We start from the raw sequence: 27287 nt of genomic DNA on the forward strand, positions 1-27287 counted from the left end.
AGTTCATCCATATTATAGATTATTTTCCAAGATAAACTGCATATCAACTCTGATATAGAGTGAAAGCTTGGCTGTACATTATTTATCATTCACTGATATTGTACATATCCTGACCCTCTGTACAAACTCTACCTGTCTGATGGATGAGCCTCCACAAAATAGCCAGCGAACGGGCAGTAGATCGTCGGCTGCTGGGACTTCACCAGCAGAGCTTTGTAGTTCAGCAGCTTCTTCCTTTCGTTCTTGATAAAGTCTTCCTTCCAGGAATCTGGGCACAGACACACACCATTATCTTTATGTCAGCAGCGTGGGACACACTAGACACACCTGACCGTGGGTGTACTGAACTCAGATTTATATCTTTGTGTTTCAGGTTAGTAAAAGATATTTCTATTATTTTAGACATTTATTTTACCTAAAGGTGTCATATTATTCAAGTTATAGTATAAGTGTCTCATGTGCCTATCTGTATGCAGGGCCGGCGATTGCTATAGGCGATTGTCTAGGGCGTCAAAAGTGTTGGGGGCGCCGTGTCGCCCTTAGGTCTACTTCTCATTAATAATAGAATTAGAACAACAAGCGAAATAAAACATGTTTATTAAACATGATCATCCTAGGGCGCCCCCTCAGCCACACGTTTATTATTATCAACCTTTCATTACCCGACGCTTACAGTCTCTGGGTCAGAGTCAAGCACACGGAGCTCTGAAGCAGACCTGTGCGTCGCTTGGTGTCCACTCTCTCTGGAGAAATGGAGACGAGCAGCGGCACGGACACGGAGCTGCTGCAGCGCACCTTCCCTGGTCTGTGCAGCTTCAGGTTTCTGATGGACGCGCTCTGCTGTGGGCATGCTGCGGCACATGTGTCCCTATTTCTTTGTAGTTTTGTGTTTAAAATGAACATACATTGCTACTCTATCGCTGACACAGCGCTGTGGAGATCTGGCAATGCTAGACTGGAGTGGAGGGGGGGGGGGGGGGGCAAAACTCAATCGCGCCTAGGGCAACCAAAGGGCTAGAATCGGCCCTGTCTGTGTGTATGTGCTCGTTGCAAAAGAGCTGTGTTAGTCATTGAGGTAGTGGTTCAAGGAATGTCCCTGATGCACCGAAAGATAAAGCTTAAGTCATTAAATAGTTAGGCTTTTATGGCATAAGAATGTAGACCGATAAGCAGGAACACAGGAAAGATCACGAAGAGGAGGAAGACGGGGGATTCTGCCAACCCATTTGGAGGGAAACCAGACTTACTTTTGTGACACATTTTACATTACAGGGTATACCTTTCTCTTTCAGTAGCTACAGGTGAAAGTAAATGGATACACTAAACTATCACATTTAATATTAGTGCTTTGGGGCTCCCTGGTAGCTCACCTGGTAGAACGTGCGCCCCATGTACTTGTCAGTCCTTACCGCAGTGGCCCAGGGTTTGAATCCGACCTGTGGCCCTTTCCTGTCAACTGTACAACTGTCCTATCCATTAAAGGCCAAAATGTCCCCCAAAAAATATAAATTATTAATAATAATGGGGCAGCCTCACCACTGTATTTCCCCCCGCTGAACGTCATGGGGAATCCAGATGCACCCCCAGCGAAGTCACTCATCATTAAGTCCACATTCTGTGGTAGCCGGCCCCCGTTTGGCCTGGTGCAGTCCACAGTGTTCAGGATCATGTGACCTGCAATCCAAACGCATTTTAACAATCCCATCGTACAGAATGGATTTTTAGTCTGCAACTCTGTGTCACGAGGACCTGTTGCCTGTCTGCCTGCCTGTTGTCTGTCTGCCGGTTACCTGTCTGTCTCTCTGCGTTTTTGTGTCTTGATCTCTGTAAGCTTTTTGAAAATATAAATGTTTCCTCATTGGTCCGATCCCTGCCCTGCATAACCAACCATGACAGCATGTACCTTTATATTCAACAATGATGCAGGTGTCCATTTCTGGATGTACACCATCCATCAGGATCATGAATCTCAGGTCCTCGTCAATCTGGTGGAAAACAAGGGTAGTGACTGATTAAAAAGTTTTCTCATTTCTAATTGATTATAACTTTGATTATTTATATTTAAGATCCACATTTTATAAAGGAGTTTTTGTCATGTGAGTTACATTTTGCCAGACTCCAAAAGGAACAACGTTGATGTTGGTCAGCTTGACTTGACTTTGCTCTAAATACCTGTTGCATCAAGACAGAGAGAGGGGCATAATGGAATAATGGTTACCTAAAACACATTAAGAGATTCAGTTTTAAAGTAATCAATGTAATGAATTACACTGAGTTCCATCACTTTACTCACCAAAAGACAGCTCTCGATGTGTCACCCACATAAATGGGGACATCTGGCCTCCTCTCTGACAAGACTTTCAGTGTGGGGTAACTAGAAAAGACACAGGAAGGGTCAGATCCAGGCCAGTATACATTCTTTTACCATCCACACCCTTTTTAAGTTCATTAGCTTTTTGCTAGCAGGTTTCTCTAGAGTCCGGATCGGGCCGACTCTTTCTGTCTGACAGAGCCGTGACCAAACCCGGCCCGAGCCCGACAGGCATTAAGAAATTTGTGTCTGAGCCCGACACCGTTAAAATCTCATTTACTTTTTTTTCATACTAATGACACAGGTACGGTTGTTTGTGTGGAAAGCCCGCTTTTATTAAGCAACTGTAGGAAGGCATTCGGAAATGTCAACAGATGAGCGTATCAGCAAACACGGGGCAAAAAGCGCACGTTAATAATCTGTTACTATGTTCAATGTGTTAACCTTTGATCGTGGTCAGAAAAGCATGCGAGACCGGTTACCTCCAGGGCCGACGTTATAAAAAGAATAACGTCGGGGTTAAAATCCCGTTTTCTGAACTTGGCTTTCAGTCTGGGGTTTATTTTGGACACCGCACGCACTTTGTACAAAACTTAAACTTATTCCACCAACTCTGCTCCGGTCACATCTACACTTCTGGTCACTCTTCCTCTATCTCTCTTCTGCCCGCTCTACACACGCATTGAGCTCTCTTAAAGGAGCCGCAGCACCATTTTACAACAAATGCCTTATCGCGCTGATGTGACCGAGCCCGACCTGAACCCGACCATCCTTTCTAAATATCTGGTTCGGGTATCCATACCTTAGTTTCTCTATAGAGCTCCCCCTACAGCTTCAGAATAGATATTTGGCAGCTCAGAAGTTTACTCTAGTCTCCCGTTTCCTCCTTCTCTGTTCCACCAACAATGCTTTCCTAGCTTTCTGCTTCTTTTTTGCTGGCTCAGCCATGACGATAGTGTGAAAAACTCTATCGCTCCCTTGTTGTATGTGTGCAGTGCCGCTCACAGGCGCTAGGGAGGAGCGAAAAAAGTCATATAGCCATTCCAATGACTCCGAATCTATTTTATGATACTAAGGTTAACACAAAACAAGCATTGGAGTGGGTTTATCAGCAATAAAGGCAGTGCATGTATGTGTTGGGGCTTTTTGTTGCTTTGTTAGTCAGGACACTTTTAATAGTAGGTCCAAGGTTTGTAGAGTAATTGAGTGATATTCCACCTGCTGTGTGACAGGGAGTGGCACTGCTGAAAATATGGAAAGTTGAACTGTAAAAGGATTTATGTTCTGTCACAGGCTGCATCAAAGAGTTCAATAAAACGATATATAGATGTTTTATTGAATCATCTTTTGTCCTGATCTGCTGGTTTGGGAATCTTAGGTGAAACCAAGTTACAGAGAGTTGTGAACACCTGCTCTAAGATTAAAGGGGGACAATAAAGATGTATTCAATTGAAGTTATTTTAGCATTGAAGCCTTATTTAATGGCAGAGTAAACGATTTCTGTCGTGACTTTTAGGTTTCAGTGACTCGAGCATTTATTCTGACATGAGACCAAAATTAGATTAGCCGTCAGATTCACATAAGATGCATGTCTGAACCTTTATTCTCTGCTAAAATGGCTGGAAGCTCGCTGCTTTATTTATTTTTAGAATTCGATAGATGCTGCTTGTGTTAACATTATATAACAGTCGTGTGTGCTTTGCAGGGAAGTGTTGATAATACATGATGTTGCTGCGGTGCTGTGATGTGGATGACAAGATATTAACGGTGACAACCGTAGGGTTGGGTACCATTTGGATTTTTACGATTCCGATGCCAAACCGGTACTTCTAAAACGATTCCTGAACCGATTCTTGAAAAACTGAAAAATGACATAAAATAAAGGCTTTTTTTATTGAATTTTTTTTGTTTTAAAGTACTTAAATATATAATAATAAACCTAAGTCACCTAACACACAACTACAATAATTTAAGAAATAACAGTTACACTATTAACAAATAACAACAAAATAAATGTTAAGTTGGTATGCCAACCAGCTTCAAACTTTAGCTGTTCTTTTGCAGAAAAATGACCATATTTGCCTTCTCTGGCAAGATAGGACACCTCTCCTGACTTATGGCATGTCCTGCACAGGACAAAACTCTTAGATGGTGTCCATGAGGCCCGTACACACCCAGGTAGGAGTTTGAAAGGGCAGACTCCCCCACCACCAGGCTACAGGGTCTCGTCCTGAGCGATAGACTAGCAGAGTGAGTGTAATAGTTTACTAGCGATCACGTCCAGTCAGTGAATGGTTAATATGCTAGCCTACATTTACGGTAGCTAGCTAACGGAAGACTACAGAGAACGTGTGATATTTTTACGTCCGTTTTGGATCGTGTTTAAAAAGCCGTCTATCAGCAGGGATTGTAGAGTGCATGTCAGAGGATAGCGCGGACACGCGCTTCACACCGCGAGCGGGCACGTGCGCCACTCGGCAGAAAAGGGAGAAAGAAAAGAGTCGGCAGCGACAGTTCCATAGTGGGACCGGGTTTCGGTACCCAACAGTATAACAACAGTGCAGAGTTTACCTGAGGTGGTCCGAGTGCATATGGCTGATGTAGATGAGATCTGCTGCACACAGTCTGTCCAGGGAGTCTGCTGGAGGCTCATGGAGAAGCCACCAGCCTCTGGCAAATGCAGGACCCTTCAACCACGGGTCGAACATGAAGCGCCTCGGCCCCAGCTGCAGCTCCATGCAGGCGTGGGTCAAGTACGTCACCTGGGTGGGAAGTTCACAAAAAAACAGGTATAATGTCATATAAATTCGGTTTATTAACCATGAATAAAGAAAGCTTTGAAAGTTTTTTTTGACAAAAACCTTTAAAAAAAAAAAGAAAAGAAAAAAAAGCCAGAAGTCTTTTTATTATGTGGTGCTAATGACATTTTTCCTAGAGATGGCCCGATACCACTTTTTTGCTTCCCGATCCGATACCAGTGTGTCATATATTTTATTATGTTTTAACAGCTGTATACTACTATCCCTGTATGGATGTGATAGGATTTCTATCTTTGTGAAACATGAAAAAACACAAACAATGAATGCCCCAGAACTTTCTTTTATTCTCCAGTTTGACAGTCAGTTATAACGGAAAAAGAACATAAATAAACTACTTTAACGTAGATTTTCTTTAAGGCTTTATTACGTGGTATCGGATCGGTGCATTAACTCCAGTACTTCCCGATACCGATACCAGCGTTTTAGGCAGTATCGGCGCCCATAACGATACTGGTATCGATATCGGAACATTTCTAATTTTTCCTCAGGTATTTGGAGAAACCAACAAAAATCTGTTTGAAAAAAATCAAATTGGGCCTCCTCTGCACAGCTGTTGTCACCACATCTCTAGGATCTAACTGTCCCGTCAAAAGCTTTACAGAACTCTAATTAAAGGCTTGCAACTGTCTTGCTTCTTGTAGTTCTATACTAGTACTAGCACAATATTTACTGCTGGTGATTTGTACATGCATGCAAGTCTAGTATGCAGTTCACTATTTGATGCAAGATTAAAAGCAACCATAAAAAAATGTGCTGAAGGCCATCTTTTACAGTCTCAATGTATTTTTATTGGAAAATTTCACAAAATGAAAAAATCTCTCAACAAAATTATTATTTATTATTATTATTATTAATGAAAGATTTAAAAAAAGAAAAACAAACAAACTTAAATATATATTAACTTTTCATCAAAATAAATTAACATCATCCTCTCAAAACAATGAAAACAGCAGATTTTTCAGTACCAGTGACATCAAATTAAAAGTTAAGAATAAGAACAAAGGTCTCCTGGAAACCCAAACTTGTCTCTCAAATAACAGCTCAACACATTTTTGGCAGTCCAGCCATACATCTTGTTCTCAGTTTTTTTAGGCTGTGGGCATTATGTCTGTAGTAATATCCAATCTCCATAGCCATGCTATTTGGCAGCTATCACTGGCCCTTGCTCAGCCTGACTCACCAAGAGCCCCGCGCCGAGCCTTCTTGCTAGCAAAATCACTGATCAAGTCTTTGAAGTCTAGCTTTCTAGCCAACTGACTTTCAATGGACAACATGGCAAGACTGCAAAGCCTGTCCTGAGACATAGTGGACCTCAAATAGTTTTTTATCAGTTTTAGCTTACTGAAAGCTCTCTCCCCACCAGCAACAGTCACAGGCAATGTACAAAATATACGTAAAGCAATGCAGACTTCTCCAAAAATGCTGTATAACTGCATCTTGTTAATTGCATTCAGGAGACCAAGAGGGGACAAGTTAGGCGGGAAAGTAGCAGCATATACTGTGTTCAGGTGTCTTATTTCATTTTCGAACTCGGACGTGAGATCTCTGGAATACTTCTTGATAAGTGGTTGGCACACGGAAGAGACTTTATCCTCACTAATATGCCCAACTTTTAAAACAGCAGAGAATTCCTCAACTATTTCTGCAGTGGTGTGGAACGTGGTGTCCAGATCACTTATGATGCTGTCCATAGCAGTTAAAACACTGTGTTCCAAAACGCTGTTGCTGCACTGTCCTGAGCTGTCTCCTCTTGAGAGGTCTCATCATGGAATCTCTTCCTTTTCTTTTGCCGACTGTGTTCCTTGCTAAACTGAGGTGTAACATCTATTTGTGTTGCAATCAGTGTTGCCTCAGACAGGAGTGACTCCCATCCATTTCTAAGAGCCAGCATCTCTTTAGTTAAGGCACTGATATTGGCTACCTCTGTGTCAAGAGAGATTTTTCCAGACTGGATAACCACATTCCTGTCATCAATGCACTGCAGTACTTTGAGCCAGACAGTGAGTAGGACAATAGCATTGTGTGACATGAAGTAGTTCTTCAGACCACTAGCCTCTGATCTGGCCTCGCTGGTAAGACTACATGTCGTGAGTATACTGTCAAGGGCTTCAATGACAGAAGGAAGGTGCTGTGCTACAGGTTTAACAGCCATGATTCTTGCACTCCAGCAAGTGTCTGAGAGGCGATGCAAAGAGCAACCTGTTTTCTCTTTGTAGATGGCCCAGCGTTCTGGGCTGGCACTAAAAAGTGAGTAAAGGCGATTGATGCAGCCAAAAAATGTTGCTACTTCTGGGCTTGTCTGTGCAGCATGCACACCTACAAGATTTAAGGTGTGTGAGGCACAGGGTGAAAATGTAGCTAGATTTTTCTTTAATATCTGGGCTTGGACTCTCTTCACTCTTCCTGACATGTTTGCCCCGTTGTCCTATCCTTGCCCTCTGCAGTCTCCAATGTCTATCCCTTTGTCATCAAACACATTTTCAATCATTTCTGCTATCTCACTTCCTGTGTTTTTTATGAAAGTCCTTAAATTCTAAGAACCGTTCCGTGGTCGTCGTCGGTTTCTTTGTTATACCTCACATATCTGATGAGCACCACGTTCTGCTCAGTGTGGGAAATGTCTGGTGTAGCATCACAGATGACTGAAAAATAAATAGCATCTTCCCTTTCCTTTAAAATTGTTTTCAAAACTCTTCTGCCACATAAATCAATAAATTCATTCTGAATGTCAGAGCTCAGATAATATGTCAACCTGGTTCCTTTTTTTTTTGTCCCTGACTATTTGCAAGTGCTCATTAAGCAGTGGATCGTAATGAGACAAAAGCTCTAGTGTGCCTAAGAAATTTCCATTATGGATATCATCTAGGTCTTTGGTTTTACCCCTGAAAGGTAAATTCCTTGATGCCAAGTGCAGTGTTACATCCAGGATTCTCTGCAAGAGAGCTCTGTTTTTCTCAGTTTCTGTTTGGATCTGCTTTTGCAACTGAGAGTCAATGCCACTAACAGCCATTACTGACTGTTGCAAGTTCTTCCATTTCAAATAGCAGTCTCTGTGTGCCGTATTCTTCTCATGGACAGGGAATTTATCATACATCCAACGCCACTTTACATCAGACATTTTATATCCCTTTTGGCTGTTGAGTGCACTAAGAGAAGGTCTTTTTTGTAAATGAGAGAAAAGCACACATGGGATGCAATACAGTGCATTAGAAGATTTGCTGTAAGTAACCCAGTCTCTCTTCACCTTTTCCCTCCCATTGGCTGCCTTACTGTACAATAAGGATTCTAGGAATGGTTTTCCCTCAAAATCCTGTGGAAGTACATCATCATCATCTCTGGTGGCCAGTGCCCTCACAAAATCCTCTCTGTCCCTATCAGTCAAATTTGCTGGCCACAATCCTGGATCATCCTTTTTATGACTTTGTCGGTCTTCTTCCACCATACATCTCTCATCCTCACTGTTACTTTCTTTCCCTTCTTCCTCTGCTTGCACACTTCTTCCTCCTACCTGAGAGGGCCCTGGCTCTGTAGGATGTACACAATGCATGTGATATATACATATATACTGTGATATATACAGTATATATTAAAATATGCCATATACCAATAAATAACACTAACACTACAGAACATTGACCCAAATTACCTACAGTTCTGTATCACCACCACTTGATTACATACATTAGATACGACCGGTGTGTGTGTGTGTGTGTGTGTGTGTGTGTGTGTGTGTGTGTGTGTGTGTGTGTGTGTGTGTGTGTGTGTGTGTGTGTGCAAGCTTCTCAAATAAATTGCCCTTCATGATGGGAATAATGAAGTCTGTACCTATAGATGTCATTCTAGGGCTGCACAATTAATCAAATTTTAATCACGATTTTGGCTTCCCACGATCAAATTCACGTGATTGAGCGATATTTAAAATGATTGAATCCGTTCATAGAATGCTCCTTATCAAAGGTTTTTGGAAAGCCAATCTAGCGCTCCATAAACCACTGTCTGATCACAAAATAATTGTTATTAATGTGTTTGAATTTCTGTCAATACATATTTCATTTTCTTTTTTGTAATGGCAAAAAGAGCAAGAGAGACAGAGAAATCCCCACAGACTCCCTGCAATGATGCTAACTGGCTAATGTCATTGGACACAATGTTGCTCACCTTCTTCACTAGGACAGGGAGGGGCAAAGTTAGGGGGAGACTGGGGTGCTGCAGACTCATCTGTTAAGTCTGCTAAAAGGGGCAGGGACAATGATTTGATATGAATATCTTGCTAAACATTTCCTTGCACTGATTACATGGTGATTAAATGTAGGCTAGCTCTACCCCATAGCTAGCTAGCTTATTTCACTATGGACATTAAGCCAACCGGTTAATACCACTCACAGACTACTACCCACCTTGCTTGGTGAAAAACTGGGTTACAGTTTGAAACCCTTTACTTTGTCTTTCCTCTCTCTCTTTTCTCTCTTTCCGTTTTTGAAAACCAGATTTTGTTTTATTTGGTAACATTGCAGCCATTGTTAGTAGTTGTGACGCATATACTGCCTGCAACTAAACACCATTAGGCTCGTTCGAGATGAGCCAGATCTGCGCAGAATCGATCACCGGCGATCGCCGCCCAATGCATGCCGGTTAGATTGTTGTCCGACTTGATCCCGACTTGCTCTGATGTCATGCACACGTGGGCAACGATAATCTCACGAGACCGAGGCGGCCGCAGTTCTGAGACGCAGGTAGCGCAATTGCTTTTCATCAACTGCAAGAGTCAGGCGGACGCAGGTGGACCCAGTGCATGCTGGGAAACGCCGGCCTCTCAGCTGATCGAACAGCTGATTGGTTCAGAATCGACTCAACATGATGACGTTTTATATAAACTTTTTTATTGATTTTTAATCGGAGGGATTTTAACTATTTGTCTGATTTAAAGGCTTATTCTGTACAGAACACCTGTTGTGAGGCCGATAGTTACGTTTAGAAGTCAGAGAGACTAAATCTGTTCAGGTTATGGATCATCTACAGTCTGTTGTTAATTAAAATCAGCAACAGATCGCATGTAGAGAATTTTGACAGCTACTCTGTCATAATAAAATCAACTGGAGACTGTGTAGGATCTGATAAATGGGTCTGATAACCTTTTTATTAAATCGGAATCGGACCACAGTGTTTGTGTCACTTCCTGTTCAGCCTGAAGGCTGAACAGGAAGTGCCGCCTGCTCTCGTCTACTTTACAGGCGAGGCGCAGTTCATCTCGAACAAGCCTTTTGTCACGGAGTGCGCTAAGGCAGGACCAAACCATTTCATGCAAATACAGGGGGGTGATCGGTAGATATGGATGGTTTACTTTTTGGTCAATGGGGATATTTAACTTTTACTGCCAAAAACAAGTAAAAACAGAGAGATCATTAATTGTATTATATTTGAAATATCGATGATGGTTAATTATTTTATGTTTATAATTAGTTATTACCTATTTTTTGGGGCCCCTGTCAGTCATGGGCCTTGGAATCGTCCTAACTTTTCCCCCCTATACGGCGCCCCTGGGTGTTGTACAACACTTCCCCCTGGAAGCACTGCAGCAAGGCACATTCTTGCATTCCTTACCCGATTCCCACTCACACCTGCTGATTGTTGACTCAGACTGGGTCCTGTTCAAGGTTGACTCCATGGCAACTGGCTATGTATCACTATGACAATCGTGCGGACTGAGACAACGAGATTACAGGGCCACACGTAGTTTGACTACTCAGGCCTACACACACACAAATCCTTACATATATACAGATAAGCAATCACCCACCACACCCCGTATCTCGCCTACACCGCTTTGTACCCCCAGTCAGGCGGGCGGGTCTGTGACCAGCGCCTTGCATGGCTGCAGGACCAGATGGCTGCTTGCCTGTGCTGGACTACCTCTACCCCAACACTCCCCTCCACCATTGCGTGTCTTATGTGCTCTTGTATTGGTTATGTGCTTATGTTGCTGAGGTGTTTTTTTTCCTGTTCCCACACTGTACTCTTATCAGGGGCATAGTCTGTGAGTTGCCTTTTTCTCTTCCCCTCTCCTCATGTCATGCTGTATTTTCTTAATACCCTGTCTTCCTGCCCTGTCTACCCCATTGTCACATTGTATGTTTGTATATGTATGGTCAGGTTGATGTGTTTGTATCTTGTAAAGCGCTGTGTAATTTTTATCTGTGAAATGCGCTCTATAAAAAAACTTTACTTACTTACTTTTAAATGTGACTCCCTCCTCACTGATCCCTGCTACACTGACGCTGCTTCACTCACTGCTGCTGGCAACGTTTTGCTTCCACCACCCCAGCCTCCACCTTCCTAGTTCAGAGTCCTAACATGACTCAAAGTTTAAAATGGTTTTCAATGTCTTTTGGCTCGCTCTTTTTTTTTTAACCTGGGGGGGTTTCTGCATGGTGCTCTTTCCCTGTTTCAGCTTAGCATGCTGTTTGGCTGGTCCAGGGAGCACTATCAAGAGCAGAGCCATCCGTGCCGAGCATAACTGTATTTCCATTTGTTGCAATAAATGGTTCAATCTATGACGAGAGTGTTCCTGACTGAACTCTAATGAACTGAGTAGACGTAGTTATAGAGATTTTCTGCTGCAATCCTTAAGTATCTTCACAAGACTAAAGAAAGTAAAGTCAAAATTCAAACTTAGCTTTTTCCAAATAATGTAATTTCATAGTTTTTCCTGTAGTAATAATAATAATAATAATAATATTGTGTTGATGTGCATTCTTATCCTGTAAGAATTCTTTTGTATTAGTGGGTCTTCTTATTGTGCATTTACCATTTTTCAAGGTAACAAAGTGAGCAGCAGGATACATACTTTGACTTCTCCTTCCTGGAGCTCCAGAGGCTCTCGAGGGTCATCCAGCCAGGGGTCGATGGGGCTCAACTCAATCAGCTGAAGCCCCCCATCATCCAAAATCTCTACTTCTGTAAGTGATATAATGCATACATGTTTAGCTGGATTTGCTTAAGTCAGTCACAGCTCCACTCTGGTTGAGCTTTACTTACTCAGTATTTTCAGAGTATACAAAAAATGCACACTTCTCAGACTGTCAAGAACACTTATCAGCATAAATCACTTTAAGTTGGTTTTCTTCAATGGGGCTGTTTTGCTGGATCCAGGGTCGGTGATTTGTACAGAGAGAAAGGCACCCTGAACCAAAACTGCTACCGCAGCATTTTGCAGCGCCGTGCAGTACCCTCTGGTATGCGCCTAGTTGGTCAGGGGTTCATCCTACAGCAAGATAATGACCCAAAACATAAGTCTATGCCAGAACTACCTTAGCAAAAAAGAACAAGATGGTAAGCTTAACCCTTGTGTTGACTTCGGGTCAAATTAACCCGTTTTCAATTTTTGTTTTATATCAGAAAATATGGGACGTAGAAATAAGCGCTTAACATGTGTAGAAGAAAAATGTTACAATTAAAAACGTTGGAAAAAACAAACTGTGAAAAAAAAGGCGTCGAAAAAATAAGTGTTTTTTTTCAAGGTTGACGGGAAGGCAATACAAGGGTTAAAAACATGGAGTGGCCGGCACAGTCACCAGACTTAAACCCCATTGAGCTGGTTTGGGATGAACTGGACAGAAAAGTGAAAGCAAAGCAACCTACAAGTGCCACACATTTATGGGAACTTCTGCAACAGAGTTGGGAAGAACTTTCTGAAGAATATTTGATTTCCATTTTAGAAAGAATGCCACGAGTGTGTTCAGCTGTTATATTTGCCAAAGGGGGCTATTTTGAGGAGTCAAAATTTTAGAATACATTTTGGTTTATAAATTGATTCCATGATTTCTTTTTTAATTTAAATTGTTCATTTGTTCTATTCTTTCATTTCAGAGTACAATAAGAACATTGGACTGCTCCCGTAGCTGGTCTTAGACCGCCTTCGGTGGCGCTTGGTTGGCTGTGTGGTCGTGGGCAGTGATATTCTCAATTTCTGCTAAACTTAATCCAGTCCCCGGGCTTCCTTCTCCGATGTTTGAGTTTATCCCTGCCATACGTGTTTCAATAATGAAGTTGAAAGGTCAACAAAATAAAATTAAAATGTAGCAAAGTTTATGTGAGCTGCAGGCCATGGTAATAATAACCAAGCATGATTGATTTTCCAAGGTATTGTTGCATTAATTGCAAAACATTTAAGTCACTGCAGTCAGCAAAACAAGCTACAATGTAAGTTTTTTGGCAACTGCACACCTTAATATATTATTTAAAAGGACTTGTTTTTGACCTTGACAGGCTTAGATTATCATTCTAAGTGTCTGACAATATTAAGGAAAGGATTCCCACTGAGGGTGGCCGTTCTGTTAAAGAGTAAGTGTTTTTTTAAACATAAAACGATCCCCGAAATTGTTATTGCTAAACCCACCAGACTCTATGTGAATAAACAGTCATTTTATCATCATAAAATACACTTCATTCAAAGTCGACAGAAACCAAATGAAAAGCCGTCTTGGTTAGTTTTTTCACTTTTCCAACAGTCACCACTCCGGTTTGGTTAAAATACACAAGTTACCAATTTATATGTGAAAATATGTTGGCTCTGTACATGCTAAAAGTATTGGTTATTCAAATTGAGTCTGGTGGTTTTAGCACCATTGATGTCGGAGCTATTTCTGGTTACTTGAAGTTCTCAGATGACTCAGCCCTGTTGTCCTTTCTCCAGGGCAACCAATCGGACCATAACAGTGCCCTTAGGACATTTGTCAGATGGTGTGATGACAGCTTCCTTGATTTAAATGTGTCTAAAACTAGAGAATTAATCATAGACTTTAGAAGGCGACAAACCAAAACTGGGTGTAATACACAATGAAAATGTTCAAATAGTCTAAACATACAGTACAGGCCAAAAGTTTGGACACACCTTCTCATTCAATGCGTTTTCTTCATTTTCATGACTATTTACATTGTAGATTCTCACTGAAGGCATCAAAACGATGAATGAACACATATGGAATTATGTACTTAACAAGTGTGAAAATAGTGTGAAATAATTGAAAACATGTCTTATATTTTAGATTCCTCAAAGTAGCCACCCTTTGCTTCTTTGATAGCGCTGCAAACCCTTGGTGTTCTCTCAATGAGCTTCATGAGGTAGTCACCTGAAATGGTTTTCACTTCACAGGTGTGCCTTGTCAGGGTTAATTAGTGGGATTTTTTCCCTTATTAATGGAGTTGGGACCATCAGTTGTGTTGTGCAGAAGTCAGGTTGATACACAGCCGACAGCCCTATTGGACAACTGTTAGAATTCATATTATGGCAAGAACCAATCAGCTAAGTAAAGAGAAACGAGAGGCCATCATTACTTTAACAAATGAAGGTCAGTCAGTCCGGAAAATTGCGAAAACTTTGAATGTGTCCCCAAGTGCAGTCGCAAAAACCATCAAGCGCTACAACGATACTGGCTCACATGAGGACCGCCCCAGGAAAGGAAGACCAAGAGTCACCTCTGCTGCTGAGGATAAGTTCATCCAAGTCACCAGCCTCAGAAATCGCAAGTTAACAGCAGCTCAGATTAAAGACCAGATGAATGCCACACAGAGTTCTAGCAGCAGACACATCTCTAGAACAACTGTTAAGAGGAGACTGCGTGAATCAGGCCTTCATGGTCAAGTAGCTGCTAGGAAACCACTGCTAAGGAGAGGCAACAAGCAGAAGAGATTTGTTTGGGCCAAGAAACACAAGGAATGGACAGTTGCGTGACCAGAGACGTAACAACCCCCTGGTAAATATTGGAGATGTATTTGAAAGATGGAGACAGCTTAGATCCCAAAAGGACGAAGAGTTGGCTTATTTTCTCCTGAACAGGTAAGCATTAGCTTCAGGCTAATTTATCACAGCTACTAGGGACGGGCATTTTTTGTCATTTCAACATTTGTGTACTCACATTGAATTATATAGCTAGAGTTGGTTACTCGCAAAAAACAATTGAGACAGCCAGTAAAGTTATCCCGACTGGTCCTGGCTAACGCCGCCATGCAAACCCTGCTAACTGTTAACGTTACCGGGAGGACCAGGCAAGCAGCCCATGGCTGTTTACAGCGTGTAGCCTCTTCAGTGGCTGGAGCCGACAACGGTGAGTTATTTTAAGCCACGAGAGGGGGGCTGTAAATCGGAAAGAGAGGACTGTGAGTTTGCAGTGTGTTTAGCGATTGTTGCCGTAATTCTAAGCCAAAGAAGTGTGTTCCGTCGGCAAGGTAGTGGTATTTTTAGCGTTTCGTATTGTAATTCTAAGCCGAGGAAGTGTGCCTGACTGGCGTGTGGAGAGGACAGTGAGGTTGTTGTGTTTTTAGCGGTTCATAATGTCATTTTAAGCCGAAAAAGTGTGTCTGTCAGTTGGTTACAGAGCTCAGCGTGAGCACGGGCTTTTATGCCTGTCAATATAGCCAGCATCTGCCGTTGGCTACTCCGCTGTGCTGTGGAGTAATGTCTGGCTATGTGAGACTAGCATCTAACGTTAGCTACTCTGCTGTGCTGTGGAGTAATGTCTGGCTATGTGAGCCTAGCATCTACCGTTAGCTACTCGGCTGTGCTGTGGAGTAATGTCTGGCTATGTGAGACTAGCATCGAACGTTAGCTACTCCGCTGTGCTGTGGAGTAATGTCTGGCTATGTGAGACTAGCATCTACCGTTAGCTACTTGGCTGTGCTGTGGAGTAATGTCTGGCTATGTGAGACTAGCATCTAACGTTCGCTACTCTGCTGTGCTGTGGAGTAATGTCTGGCTATGTGAGAAAAGCGTCTAGCAACATTGTTGTGAATGCTCTGGTCTCAGCCTGGCAACCTCCGTGAACTTCGAGTCTGGGCAGGAGGGGGCGGGGGAGACGACTCTCCAGTATTTTGAATTGGTAGTGCAGTAACAATTTTAACCGCTAGCTGCCAGTATTACACACAATATTACATATTGCACCTTTAAGTACATAATTCCACATGTGTTCATTCATAGTTTTGATGCCTTCAGTGAGAATCTACAATGTAAATAGTCATGAAAATAAAGGAAACTCATTGAATGAGAAGGCGTGTCCAAACTTTTGGCCTGTACTGTATAAGTACTTAGGCACAGTATTTGACTCACAACTGAAATTCAGTGATAGCATTATTAAGCGAGCAAACTAAAGAATATACCTATTGAGGAAGCCTAACTCTTTCGGGGTCTGTAAAAGAATTGTATGCACATTTTATCAAGCCTTCATTGAGAGCCTATTAACATTTTCTTTCATATGTTGGTTTAATGGACTAACCGTAAAAGACAAAGAGCTTAAACAACATTGTTAAGGTATGCTCAAAAATCACTAGTACCCAGTTAAAAGATCTCTGTTCTCTCCGGAAAACCCGAGTTGTCCAGAAAGCAGACAGAATACTGTGCCATCAGATCATGTACTCAGTAATGCATTTGTTATCATGCAGTCAGGTCGGCGGTACTATGTGAGAATAGGGAAAACTAACCGCTATGCCAACTCATTCATTCCCTCTGCTATAAGACTGTTAAATAAACAACATACAAGTAAAATGAAAACGCATAACTATAACAAAACTGGTTCTTGCACTCTGCTACTCTGTTCCGTCACTTAATTTATTATTTCATAACATTACATTATATAGATTGCGTGCTAATGCACTTTTTAAGTTGGTTTAACCCTTAATGGATGGGTTGGCTGTAAAACTGAATTGCCCCTTTGGGGACTAATAAAGTTATCTGAATCTAAACAAAGATTTTACTCTTTAACAAAAAGGTCTATCTCTGTACGGATCCTTTCCATAATGTTGTCAGACACCTTTTAACAATCTGAGCCTGTCAGAGGCAAAAACAGCTTTTTAGTTGTTGTTTAGTTTTAGTTTTAGTTGACTGATGATGCATTTTCACCATGGATCTATTATATTGAGTGTAGTCTCGCTTTGCCAGACCTTCGTCCACAGCGCTGCGGAGGAGGCTCTAGCTAGTCCAGAGGAATGGGAGAGAAATGTGCTCTGGTTTATTGGCATTTCTTTAAGCCAATCACAATCGTCAAGGGCGGTTCTAGCATTGCACGGAGCCATGGTGTGGCTGCAAAATAGCTCTCTAGAACTTGTTTTGGTGGAACATGTGTGTGTTCAAAAGTTGTTTTAGTCGTGCAACAGAAAACTCAGATTGGACAGATAGTCTAGCTAGCTGTCTGGATTTACCCTGCAGAGATCTGAGGTGCGGTTAACCATAGTCCACAAAGGAAGCAGAAGGTAAAGGAAATCGGGCCAAAAATAAGGATGTATAGCGGAATTTCCGGCGGCAACAGGTAGGGGTGGGGGGAAAAAATCGATACAGCATAGTATCGCAATATTTTCCGTGGCAATACCGTATCGATACACAGACGCCAAGTATTGATCTTTTATTATGTATGTGTTGGCCAGTTTGTCTTCTTGACAATCCCATTTTGCAGCAATAAAATTTAAGTGAGCTGAACATACGAGAAGAGAAATGTATCTATGTTGAAGTTTCCTTTTGGGACATAATTTGAAATTGGGAAAAATTTGATGTTGGAAAAAAGGTAATAAATTGCAATATATCGCAGAATATTGTATAATATATGTTTAAAATCGCAATAATATTTTATCGTGACATAAGTATCGTGATGATATTGTATCGTATGGCCTCTGGTGATTCCCACCCCTAGCAACGGGGCAATCCAGGAAGTGGAAGGTCGAGAACTATAGGTTGAATAGAATATATTGGGCGTTTTCCAATATGTGTTCTTCTATTGACTTGTGTTCTTGTGTCCCTGTGAAACGTCCTCTCGTGTTGCCAACATACTGTCCCAATACACAAGTTCGCATTTCGCCAAGAACCGTTAAAATTCCCAGATGTATTCTTGACACGCCCATTTACCGAGGATACATCGGTTGGTAACTTGTATGAACTTCGCAGCACCTGTATCCCAACATTCATTTCGGCATTAAATGATGGTTGGATTTCCAGTACATAGACAGCCCAAAAACGGGACAATTTTAACAATTTTCGCCATCTTATTCATCACTAAATTCACTTCTGATAACATTTTAGGCGAGAAATGAACAGTTTATATTTCAAATATAGGCAGTCTTGCGAAAATCTTTGCCGAATTGACAATTTGCTCCAAAGTTTTCGGATCTCCATAAAATGACGCGGCCGTCAGCTTGGGCCTGCTGGGGCCGCTACAGCCGAGTTCCCGCTGTAAGACGGAGGTCTTTTAGACATGCTATGACATGTTATGTAGACTAAAGGGGAGACACCAACGTTTTATAATTTGAATTTCTAATTTCCATCTCCCTGGGCATATACAGTGCACTACAATAATATAATATAGAAATGATAATTCCACATAACACTAATAGGAACACATAGGACACACCAGTGCATATGCCTATTTATTTGTTTAATTTAAACTTATATGCTAATAATAGTAGGGATCGCGTTCCACTCTTTTGAATAAGTAAGGGGTGTTTGAGCTAAACCATAAACAATAAAATTTAAAGCTCAGTTAGTTTTATTTTTCAATATTATTGCAATAGTTGTAGCATTTTGAGGTTTTCTTGTTCAGAGATTGTTTTAATACAAAGTGGTTACATTGTTGTGCCCTGATATGACATTAACTACTACGACTACCATTTGAAGTCACTGTTCCATTATTAATTTGAATATTATCGCCACTGTTCATCATATCCCCAACCGGCCCGTCCGACACCGCCTACCAAGAGCCTGGGTCTGTCCAAGGTTTCTTCCCAAGAGGGAGTTTTTCCTCACCACTGTCGCACTGCTTGCTCTTGAGGGAATTACTGGAATTGTTGGGGCAACACAAATGGAACTCACCCAGCTCGTCCTGCAAGAAGCTGTCAGGTGGATTCACATATTTCATTGTTGACACATTTAACTCAAAGGACGTTCAACACAAATGGAACTCACCCAGCTCGTCCTGCAAGAAGCTGTCAGGTGGATTCACATATTTCATTGTTGACACATTTAACTTCCAGTTGTGTTTAGTGCATTTAACAGTCCTGTGGGAGCAGAGCAGCCTGTCAGTTATAATGAAAGTTGCCTTTATTATCCCTGCTGTGTGCTTCTACCAGACAGAACTCACCTGCCATTCAGGTCTTCAATGTCCTTGATGAACAAGCCTCCCTGGTGTTTGCATTGGTTCTTGCATGCTTTAAGGCCATTGCTGGTCTTAAAAATGATGTAACATTTTCCGTCTTCTGGGTTTTTCTGGAAATTGACTCCGTCTTTGAGTGAGCCGACTGCTTCAGCATCCAGTGAAAGCAACACCATTGCTCTTTGAGAAGTCATTTTACCTAAATATTAGAATACACCAAATACTTCAGTTTAAAGGTCCCATGGCATGAAAATTTCACTTTGAGGTTTTTTAACATTGATATGCGTTCCCCCAGCCTGCCTATGGTCCCCCAGTGGCTAGAAATGTCGATAGGTGTAAACCGAGCCCTGGGTATCCTGCTCTGCCTTTGGGAAAATGAAAGCTCAGATGGGCCGATCTGGAATCTTGCTCCTTATGAGGTCATAAGGAGCAAGGTTACTTCCCCTTTCTCTGCTTTGCCCGCCCAGAGAATTTGCCCCACCCCATGAGAGAGAGAGAGAGACATGGCTTTCAAATGAGCAAAGTGGCAGTTGGCCAAGGCCACACCCCCACCCTCCAATTTTAGCAGAGAAAAGTTGAATTATGTTTTTATTATTTGTTATCTTGCTTGTGGTCTACTGCTGTTGATTATAGTGTGGATAGCACACATGTGTTGATGCAGCTTTTGAGTGAAGGTCCTTTGTTTACATGGTTAAAGTATAAAGTGAGTGTTTTATTAACCATACTGTGATTAGAATTACCTCTTTCTAGTTTAATCTAGAGTGAATTAACTTGCTTCTTTTGGAGAGAGATGCAGTTGTTTCTGGAGTGGCCAGACCAACCTGAGTCAGATCAAAAGGAAGGGAGAGATACTTGAGTTACTGATGTTGAGCAAAAGGTGGTAGGAAAATCACATTTGTCTGTCCCAAACAAAGCGTTTTGACTGAACGAGAAGACACTATTATACTGCACTTTTACGGTCAATGAATAAAACACTGTCTGAGTGGAACTAAAAGCCATGGATAGACTTAACTCTTGTGTTGACTTGATCATAAAATATGGGACATTAGAAATAAGCGCTGAAAATGTGTAGAAGAAATATTTTACCATTTCAAACGTTGGAAAAAACTAACTGTGAAAAAAGGCTCCAAAAACGTTTTTTCAAGGTTGACGGGAAGACAACACAAGGGTTAAACAATAACTCCTTCAACTGAGCTCTTGGATACACTTCCTCATTAGCATAAGTTGATTTGTTATTGAAGTTAAGTCGGAATGAGAACATGGATCCGTCATGCCTTGTTACCACTGTGCAGGCTGGTGGTGGTGGTTTAATGGTGTGGGGGATGTTATCCTTAGCCTATCAATATAGGCCAACATTTCTAAAGAATGCTTCCAGCACCTTGTTGAATCAATGCCACAAAGAATTAAGGCAGTTCTGAAGGCGAAAGGGGGTTAAACACGGTATTAGTATGGTGTTCCTAATAATCCTTTAGGTGAATATACAGTTGGGTCCCGAAGTATATGGACGGTGACACAATTTTCATAATTTTCGCTAACACAATGGATTTGAAATGAAATCATCAAGATGAAATTGTAGTGCAGACTTTCAGCTTTATTTTGAGGGTATGTACATCAAAATTGGAGGAAGGGTTTAGGAATTGCACACATTTTCATACATAATCCCCTTATTTCAAGGGACCTAAAGTAATTGAACAAATTGCATACCTGCATACTTGTCGCTTTTTGGTGAAAATCGCAGTTTTGAATGGGAAAATGTCATCCATGTGAATCGTGTAGATCCAAAGAGTTTTTTATTTGGGGGGGGTCCGAGACCTGGTGCTAATACGGCACCGATGCCTTAATGACCATTATCTACCGGACCAAATAGCAACTTGGATTTCTGTCTTATTTAGGTGCCACTTAAATGCCTCCGCTTCTCTTTGATGCTCCGAAAACGGACGTTAGGGGGAACTGAAACATCGCAGCACGGGACGCTAGTTACGGTAACCCTACACTCCACAGGATTTTGTATATTTGAGTCAGTGTTTTAAGGTTGCTCTTAGCCTTGTTGTTTTTATTTTGTGTCTTACGCTTTGTCTTGCTGGTTTTATGTTTTTTATGCTAGCTCTGTAAAGCACTTTGGTCTGTCTAGCGGCTGTTTAAATGTGCTATATAAATAAATGAACTTGAACTTGAACTTTGCAGGCGAAGACTGCCTGAAGTCTGGAACCCATAGACATCACCAAACGTTTCCTCCTTTTGTGATGCTTTTCCAGGCTTTGACTGCAGGTGTCTTCAGCTGTTGTTTGTTTGCAGGTCTTTGTGCCTTAAGTTTTGTCTTAAGCAAGTGGAATGCATGCTTGATCGGATTGAGATCAGGTAATTGATTCGGCCATTGTAGAATATTCCCCTTCTTTGCCTTGAAAAACTCCTCTGTTGCTTTTGCAGTATGTTTTGGGTCAGTGTCCATCTGTACTGTGAAGTGCCGTCCAATCAACTTTGTTGAATTTGGCTGAATATGAACAGACAGACTGTTCCTTCTGACTTCAGAATTCATGCGGCTGCTTCCATCTTCTGTCATATCATCAATAAACGCTAGTGACCCAGCGCCACTGGAAGCTGTGCATGCCCATGCCATTACACTGCCTCCACCATTTTTTATAGATGAGGTGTGCTTCGAATCAAGAGCCGTCTCAAGCCTTCTCCATACTTTTCTCTTCCCGTCATTCTGGTACAGGTTGATCTTAGTTTCATCAGTCCAAAGAATGCTGTTCCAGAACTGGGCTGGCTTTTTTAGATGTCTTCTGGCAAACTCTAATCTGGCTTTTCTATTCTTGAGCCTTATGAATGGTTTTCACCTTGTGGTGAACCCTCTGTATTTGCTCTCGTGAAGTCTTCTCTTCATGGTAGACTTGGATAATAATATGCCTACTTTCTGGAGAGTCTACGTCTACTTCACTTCACTAGATGTTGTGAAGGGGTTCTTCTTTACCACCTTTGCCTTTTTGTATTGCTGAGCTCAGTGGTGTGTTCCTTTTTTCTCAGAATGTACCAAACTGTTTATTTGGCCACTCTTGATGTTTCTGCCATCTCTCTGATAGATTTTTTTCTTTTTCCGGAGCCTAAGGATGGCCTGCTTTAGTTGAATTTAGAGCTCCTTTGACCGCATGTTGTGGATATGGAGCAACAGCTTCCAAATGAAAATGGCACACCTGAAATCAACTCCAGACCTTTTATCTGCTTGATAAAATGATGATATAATGAGGGAATAGCCCAAACCTGCTCATGAAACAGCTTTTGGCTCAATTGTCCAATTACTTTGGGTCCCTTGAAATAAGGGGACTATGTATGAAAATGTTTGCAATTCCTAAACCCTTGCTCCAATTTTGATTAAAATACCCTCAAAATCGAGCTGAAAGTCTGCACTACAATTTCATCTTGAAGATTTCATTTCAAATCCATTGTGTTAGCGCAAAGGGCCAAAATTATGAAAATTGTGTCACTGTCCAAATATTTCTGGACTTAACTGTATATTTACCTGAATGACAGGAGAGAGATCAGTTCTAGTGTCAGCAGCAGGAGGAATACCTGGAATATTACATAACAAACTCACTACGTTACATCACATTTAGCTACGTTACATCACTGTTATCTAATTTATATCACATTTAACTACGTTACGTCACATTTAACTTCAAGCTGCTTTAGAAAACGATCGAAAAAATGTCAAAAGGGACAAAAACTTGGATAAAAATGTTGAAAAAAGTCAAACTATGAGAAAAGTGACAAACGATGTAAAAAAAATTGTCAATTTGTTTATTACCATTAGAACGTCGACGGTGTGTGGAAGCTGTGAGAGAAATCAGACAGACCACCATGGGGCTTTATGTGATTTGCAATGAGAGTGAGGATGAAGAGGAAGAGCCAGAGGATGTTGGAGTGGTGATCGAAGGGGTGGATCTGTTAACCAACCTGACAAGTATTTCCTCTGGACTTGTCATGCTTTTTGGCCTGATTTACACACTCAACCGGAACTGTCCCCAGGAACTCAAATTCACATTTGAGTTCTTCCAGAGAGTGTTGATGAACCTGGATGGGAAGAAACTGTCCCAAAGGTCCAAGCACTTAAAATGCTTCACTGAGCTCAGTAAAGCGCTGGAAAGTTGAGCTGATTTTGGCTTCACTGGAATGAAGCCCCTCTCACTAGTTAAATGAACTATCCCTGGAACTGCTTGAATTTCACATGATTGTTACGGTTTGGCATCTTCTATATTGCCATTGTCTTATATGTGAACTTTCTGATGCTGATTGCATACTATTATCTTGTTTACGTATGGTAATCAATCAACAATCAACATTTATTTATATAGCACTTTATAGCAACCAGTAGGTATCCAAAGTGCTTCACATCAGAAACCAAGAATAGAATAACATATCATACAATAAAAAGAATTAAACGTAGAAAACCGTAAAATCCAAAAAGGTTACATAGAAACAGGAGGAGGAGAGGGAACTTGTCACACCACTACTACGTATTAAAAGCCATTCTAAACAAATAGGTTTTGAGTTTGGATCTAAAAAGAGCTACATCTGTAATAGTGTGAATATCCGGAAGGAATAAGCAGAAGTTGGTCAGCAGTGGCCGTGACTCACATTAAGTGCTTATCCCCTAAGGCCTAAGCACTTCACGTTAAAATACTTAAGTGAGCTCACAAGTAAATTGTTGGAAAGTTGAGCTAGCCACATTTTGGATTTGTTGGAAACTGACATTTTTCATGACCTGGTAAATCACTTGAATGAAGCCCCGCTCACTTTTTCATGTGATTTAATTTGTTTGTTTTTTTTCTGGTATCTTTTATTGCAACTTTCATTATGTGAACTTGAATTCTTTTGGTTTAGCAGTGACAGTAAATGGAACATGGAATTACCATTTTAAATGCTAATAAAGTTTGTGTTGCTTTCGGATTTATTACACAAGATATTGGCATAAACATAAGGTTTATGTAGAAGTTCCCCGTTACTTTATATGCAATATTTGAATAAACACATAAGGTTTATGTAGAAGTTTGCATTACTTTAATTTAATCAAATGACTGGAAGTTATTTTTATTTATTTATATATTTATTCACAGTGACTGAACGTGATAGAAACACATTGCATTACATCTGAGCTTTTACATTGAAGTTATGTAATGAAAATCAGATGGAAAATGTACATGTAATTAACATACTTAAAGTCAAAGTTTTTGGCATAATTCATTTTTTGAGTGTATACAAAATATGATTATCATAGAAACTTCTTTGATACAGTTCATGTCAACATCGGCAAATATTGGTTATCGCTTTGGCCAAAAATGTTCATATCGGTGCATCCCTAACCGACACGACCACAGAGACTGCAAGACAGCGTCTCTTCTTCCTACGCAGGGCGAGGAGGTTCAACATGGACTCCAGGGCTGAATCTCATAACACTTATTTGATAGCTCCTCGGTCCTCGGCTGAACCTGAAGTTGTTCTGTCCCTCCTCTGTGAATGCGTCTCAAAGCTCTTATTTCTGCACTGAGGAGCTAGCATCGAGGAGCTATAGCCGAGGATACACGAGAGCAGCCTTTCCGGAAACCGTGCAGCTGAAAGCCGTTGCTAACTCCGTCCATACAGCTATCAAATTCACGTAACGCTTCAGAGGAAAGGAAGTCTCATCCCTCTAAAACACATTTCCTCTGTTCCTCTCTCCTCCCATGATTTGCTCGCATCTCTCCCGTGCCTCCTCTGGGGGAGGAACTAAGACACAAGGAAGGGAGGCAAGTGGAGACAATTTAAGCGACATGAGATGCACCCCAGGATCCTCTGCAACTTCTACTGGTGCACCATCGAGAATATCCTGATTGGCAGTTGCACTGCCTTCAACTGTAAAGCTGTACAAAGGGTGGTGAGAACTGTTCAGCATGTCACCAGGACGGAGCCATCCATGGGGGGCCTGTACACCCAGCGGTGCAGGAAGAAGGCCAACAGGATTATCAGAGACCCAAGCCACCCCAGCCACAAACTGTTGTGCCCTGCTGTCCAGCAGACGGTACCGCAGCATCTGGTCCTGCTCCACCAGGCTCAAAGACCGCTTCATCCCACACGCCATTAGATTTAGATTCAACTTAATTGTCATTGTGCAGAGTACAAGTACAAAGACAACGAAATGCAGTGTGCGTCTAACCAGAAGTGCAAAAAAGCAGAAAAGTGTAGTGCAGTGTGATATACAAAGTATAGTATAGGTGGTGCATAGGCAGGACAAGAAATATATTGCGGTGTTATAGGAGCAGAATAAATATGGCTATGTAATATGAACAACATGTACAGATATGTGCATTGTAGTAGCAGTGACATTATCCTAGTAGTATGAATAATATAGAGATATGCAGTGCATTTGCAGAATATATAATAAAGAAAAAATAAATAATAAATATGGATATTCTGAATGAACCATATAGACAGATAGATATATACAGTATGTACAGCTATGTGCGGGGGGGCTTAGTAGGTTAATTGTCACCGGGATGCAGAGCAAGAGTTCAGTAGGGTGACAGCCGCAGGAAAGAAGCTTCCGCTGAACCTGCTGGTACGTGTGCAGAGAGACCTGAAACGCCTCCCAGAGGGGAGTGGAGTGAACAGTCTGTGGGTGGGTTGAGAACAGTCTTTGATGCTGCGCGCCTTACGCAAGCATCGCTTGCCCTGGATGACCTTGATGGAGGGGAGTGAGGAACGGGTGATGCGTTGGGCAGTTTTCACCACCCTCTTAGACTTTTGAACTCTTGAGCTAATTGCATGTTGCCTCACCGTAACACCGCCACTTTATCTATGTCTATATACACTTTAACTTACTGTTACAACTGTTTTTCCCCTCCAAGGGTCAATAAAGGATTATGTTATCTTATGTTATCCAGGTGCTCCGAAGACGTTTCGTCTCCCAGCCGAGAGACTTCAGTTAATTATCAGTTATCTTGTGCTCAGTTCATTAACAGAAATGTGTCATTCTCTTCGAAACATGTTCTTTGTGTAAACTAAAACCAAATAGAGATGATAGGAGCTGCTGTGTGTCTGTCCCTATCTCAACCGTAATCAGCCACAGTCAATTTTGAATAGCCGTAAACAATACTTTCATTCAGCGAGTCGGCGCCTACTAGTTTAACTACATTTTTCAGAAGCTGATCTATGGAAGCATTGGGTTTTTGGATCTGAATTTGACCAATGGAATTTGACTGATATTTCATTTCATTTTTTTAACCCTCCTGTTGTCCTTGGGTCAAATTTGACAAATTTTTGACTAATTCTATATCACAAGTAACATAAATGATCAGTTCACTTCTTTCTTTGAATTTTATAGCATTTAAAAAAAAATATATATATATATATATATATATATAATCATAAAAGAATGTTGAAAAAAGTGACAAAAATTGTGAAAAAGACGCAAATATTTTGACCCAGAAAAACTGAGAAGACATCACGAGGGTTAAATGCATCGGGAGCAAAACATTTCGGAAAAAGCTTCAGAAACGGGGAGAAAACCCCCCACAAAAACGTCAAAAGCCGCAGAAAAAAATCAACAAACATCGGAAAAAGTGACAAGAAAAACTTGGATAAAAGTGACAAACGTTGAAAAAAAGTTTAAGTTTTGACCTAGAAAATCTAAAAGTTGGGACGGGAAGACAACACAACTTAAATTAAACTTTTTTAGATCTGAATTTGTCCAATTGAATGTTAGCAACCTGTATGTATTTTTTTGGATTTCTAAAACTTGAATATTTGGATCTGAATTTGAAGACCATAGAAAAAAACATTCAAAATCAGCTTTTCAAATTGCAACTCAAGAAGATTCATGTTTTAATTTCAATAAGGTGAATTCAGAACAAATAAATTCAGATATGAAAGAGCCACATCATCTACACATAGGGGCTAAATGCTCCCCTTACAGGTTCTGTACCGCCGATATATGGAGGATATATTTATTCATAATTCAAATTGAAAGTCTAAAGAGAAAACGAAGCAAGATCAAATTAA

At 41.2% G+C, this 27287-nt stretch overlaps 2 protein-coding genes and 1 long non-coding RNA gene across 3 annotated transcripts in view; 1 reads left to right on the forward strand and 2 right to left on the reverse strand.

The window, feature by feature from the left end:
* LOC114549845 (NXPE family member 3) overlaps positions 1 to 2838 on the reverse strand; it is a 70271-nt gene extending 67433 nt beyond the window's left edge. Inside the window, exon 1 of the mRNA XM_028570131.1 lies at positions 2794 to 2838. The gene's annotated coding sequence lies outside the window, so the exon portion shown is untranslated. The remainder of the gene's footprint in view (positions 1 to 2793) is intronic.
* Positions 1 to 19450, reverse strand: part of cmah (cytidine monophospho-N-acetylneuraminic acid hydroxylase) — a 30532-nt gene extending 11082 nt beyond the window's left edge. The window contains exons 1-9 of the mRNA XM_028570138.1: positions 19245 to 19450; positions 19070 to 19161; positions 11975 to 12084; positions 4883 to 5073; positions 2294 to 2374; positions 2106 to 2172; positions 1904 to 1985; positions 1537 to 1674; positions 133 to 268 (exon numbers count right to left, since the gene is read on the reverse strand). Coding sequence (XP_028425939.1) covers positions 133 to 268; positions 1537 to 1674; positions 1904 to 1985; positions 2106 to 2172; positions 2294 to 2374; positions 4883 to 5073; positions 11975 to 12084; positions 19070 to 19161; positions 19245 to 19450 — 1103 coding nt within the window. The remainder of the gene's footprint in view (positions 1 to 132; positions 269 to 1536; positions 1675 to 1903; positions 1986 to 2105; positions 2173 to 2293; positions 2375 to 4882; positions 5074 to 11974; positions 12085 to 19069; positions 19162 to 19244) is intronic.
* On the forward strand, positions 19037 to 24198 carry LOC114549856 (uncharacterized). The gene is made up of 2 exons (XR_003691595.1): positions 19037 to 19096; positions 23065 to 24198. It is a non-coding gene; the product is annotated as an uncharacterized LOC114549856 (long non-coding RNA).
* Positions 24199 to 27287: the final 3089 nt, after the last annotated feature.

The sequence above is a fragment of the Perca flavescens genome, chromosome 23 (genome assembly GCF_004354835.1).
Source record: "Perca flavescens isolate YP-PL-M2 chromosome 23, PFLA_1.0, whole genome shotgun sequence".
Taxonomy (NCBI): Eukaryota; Metazoa; Chordata; class Actinopteri; order Perciformes; family Percidae; genus Perca; species Perca flavescens.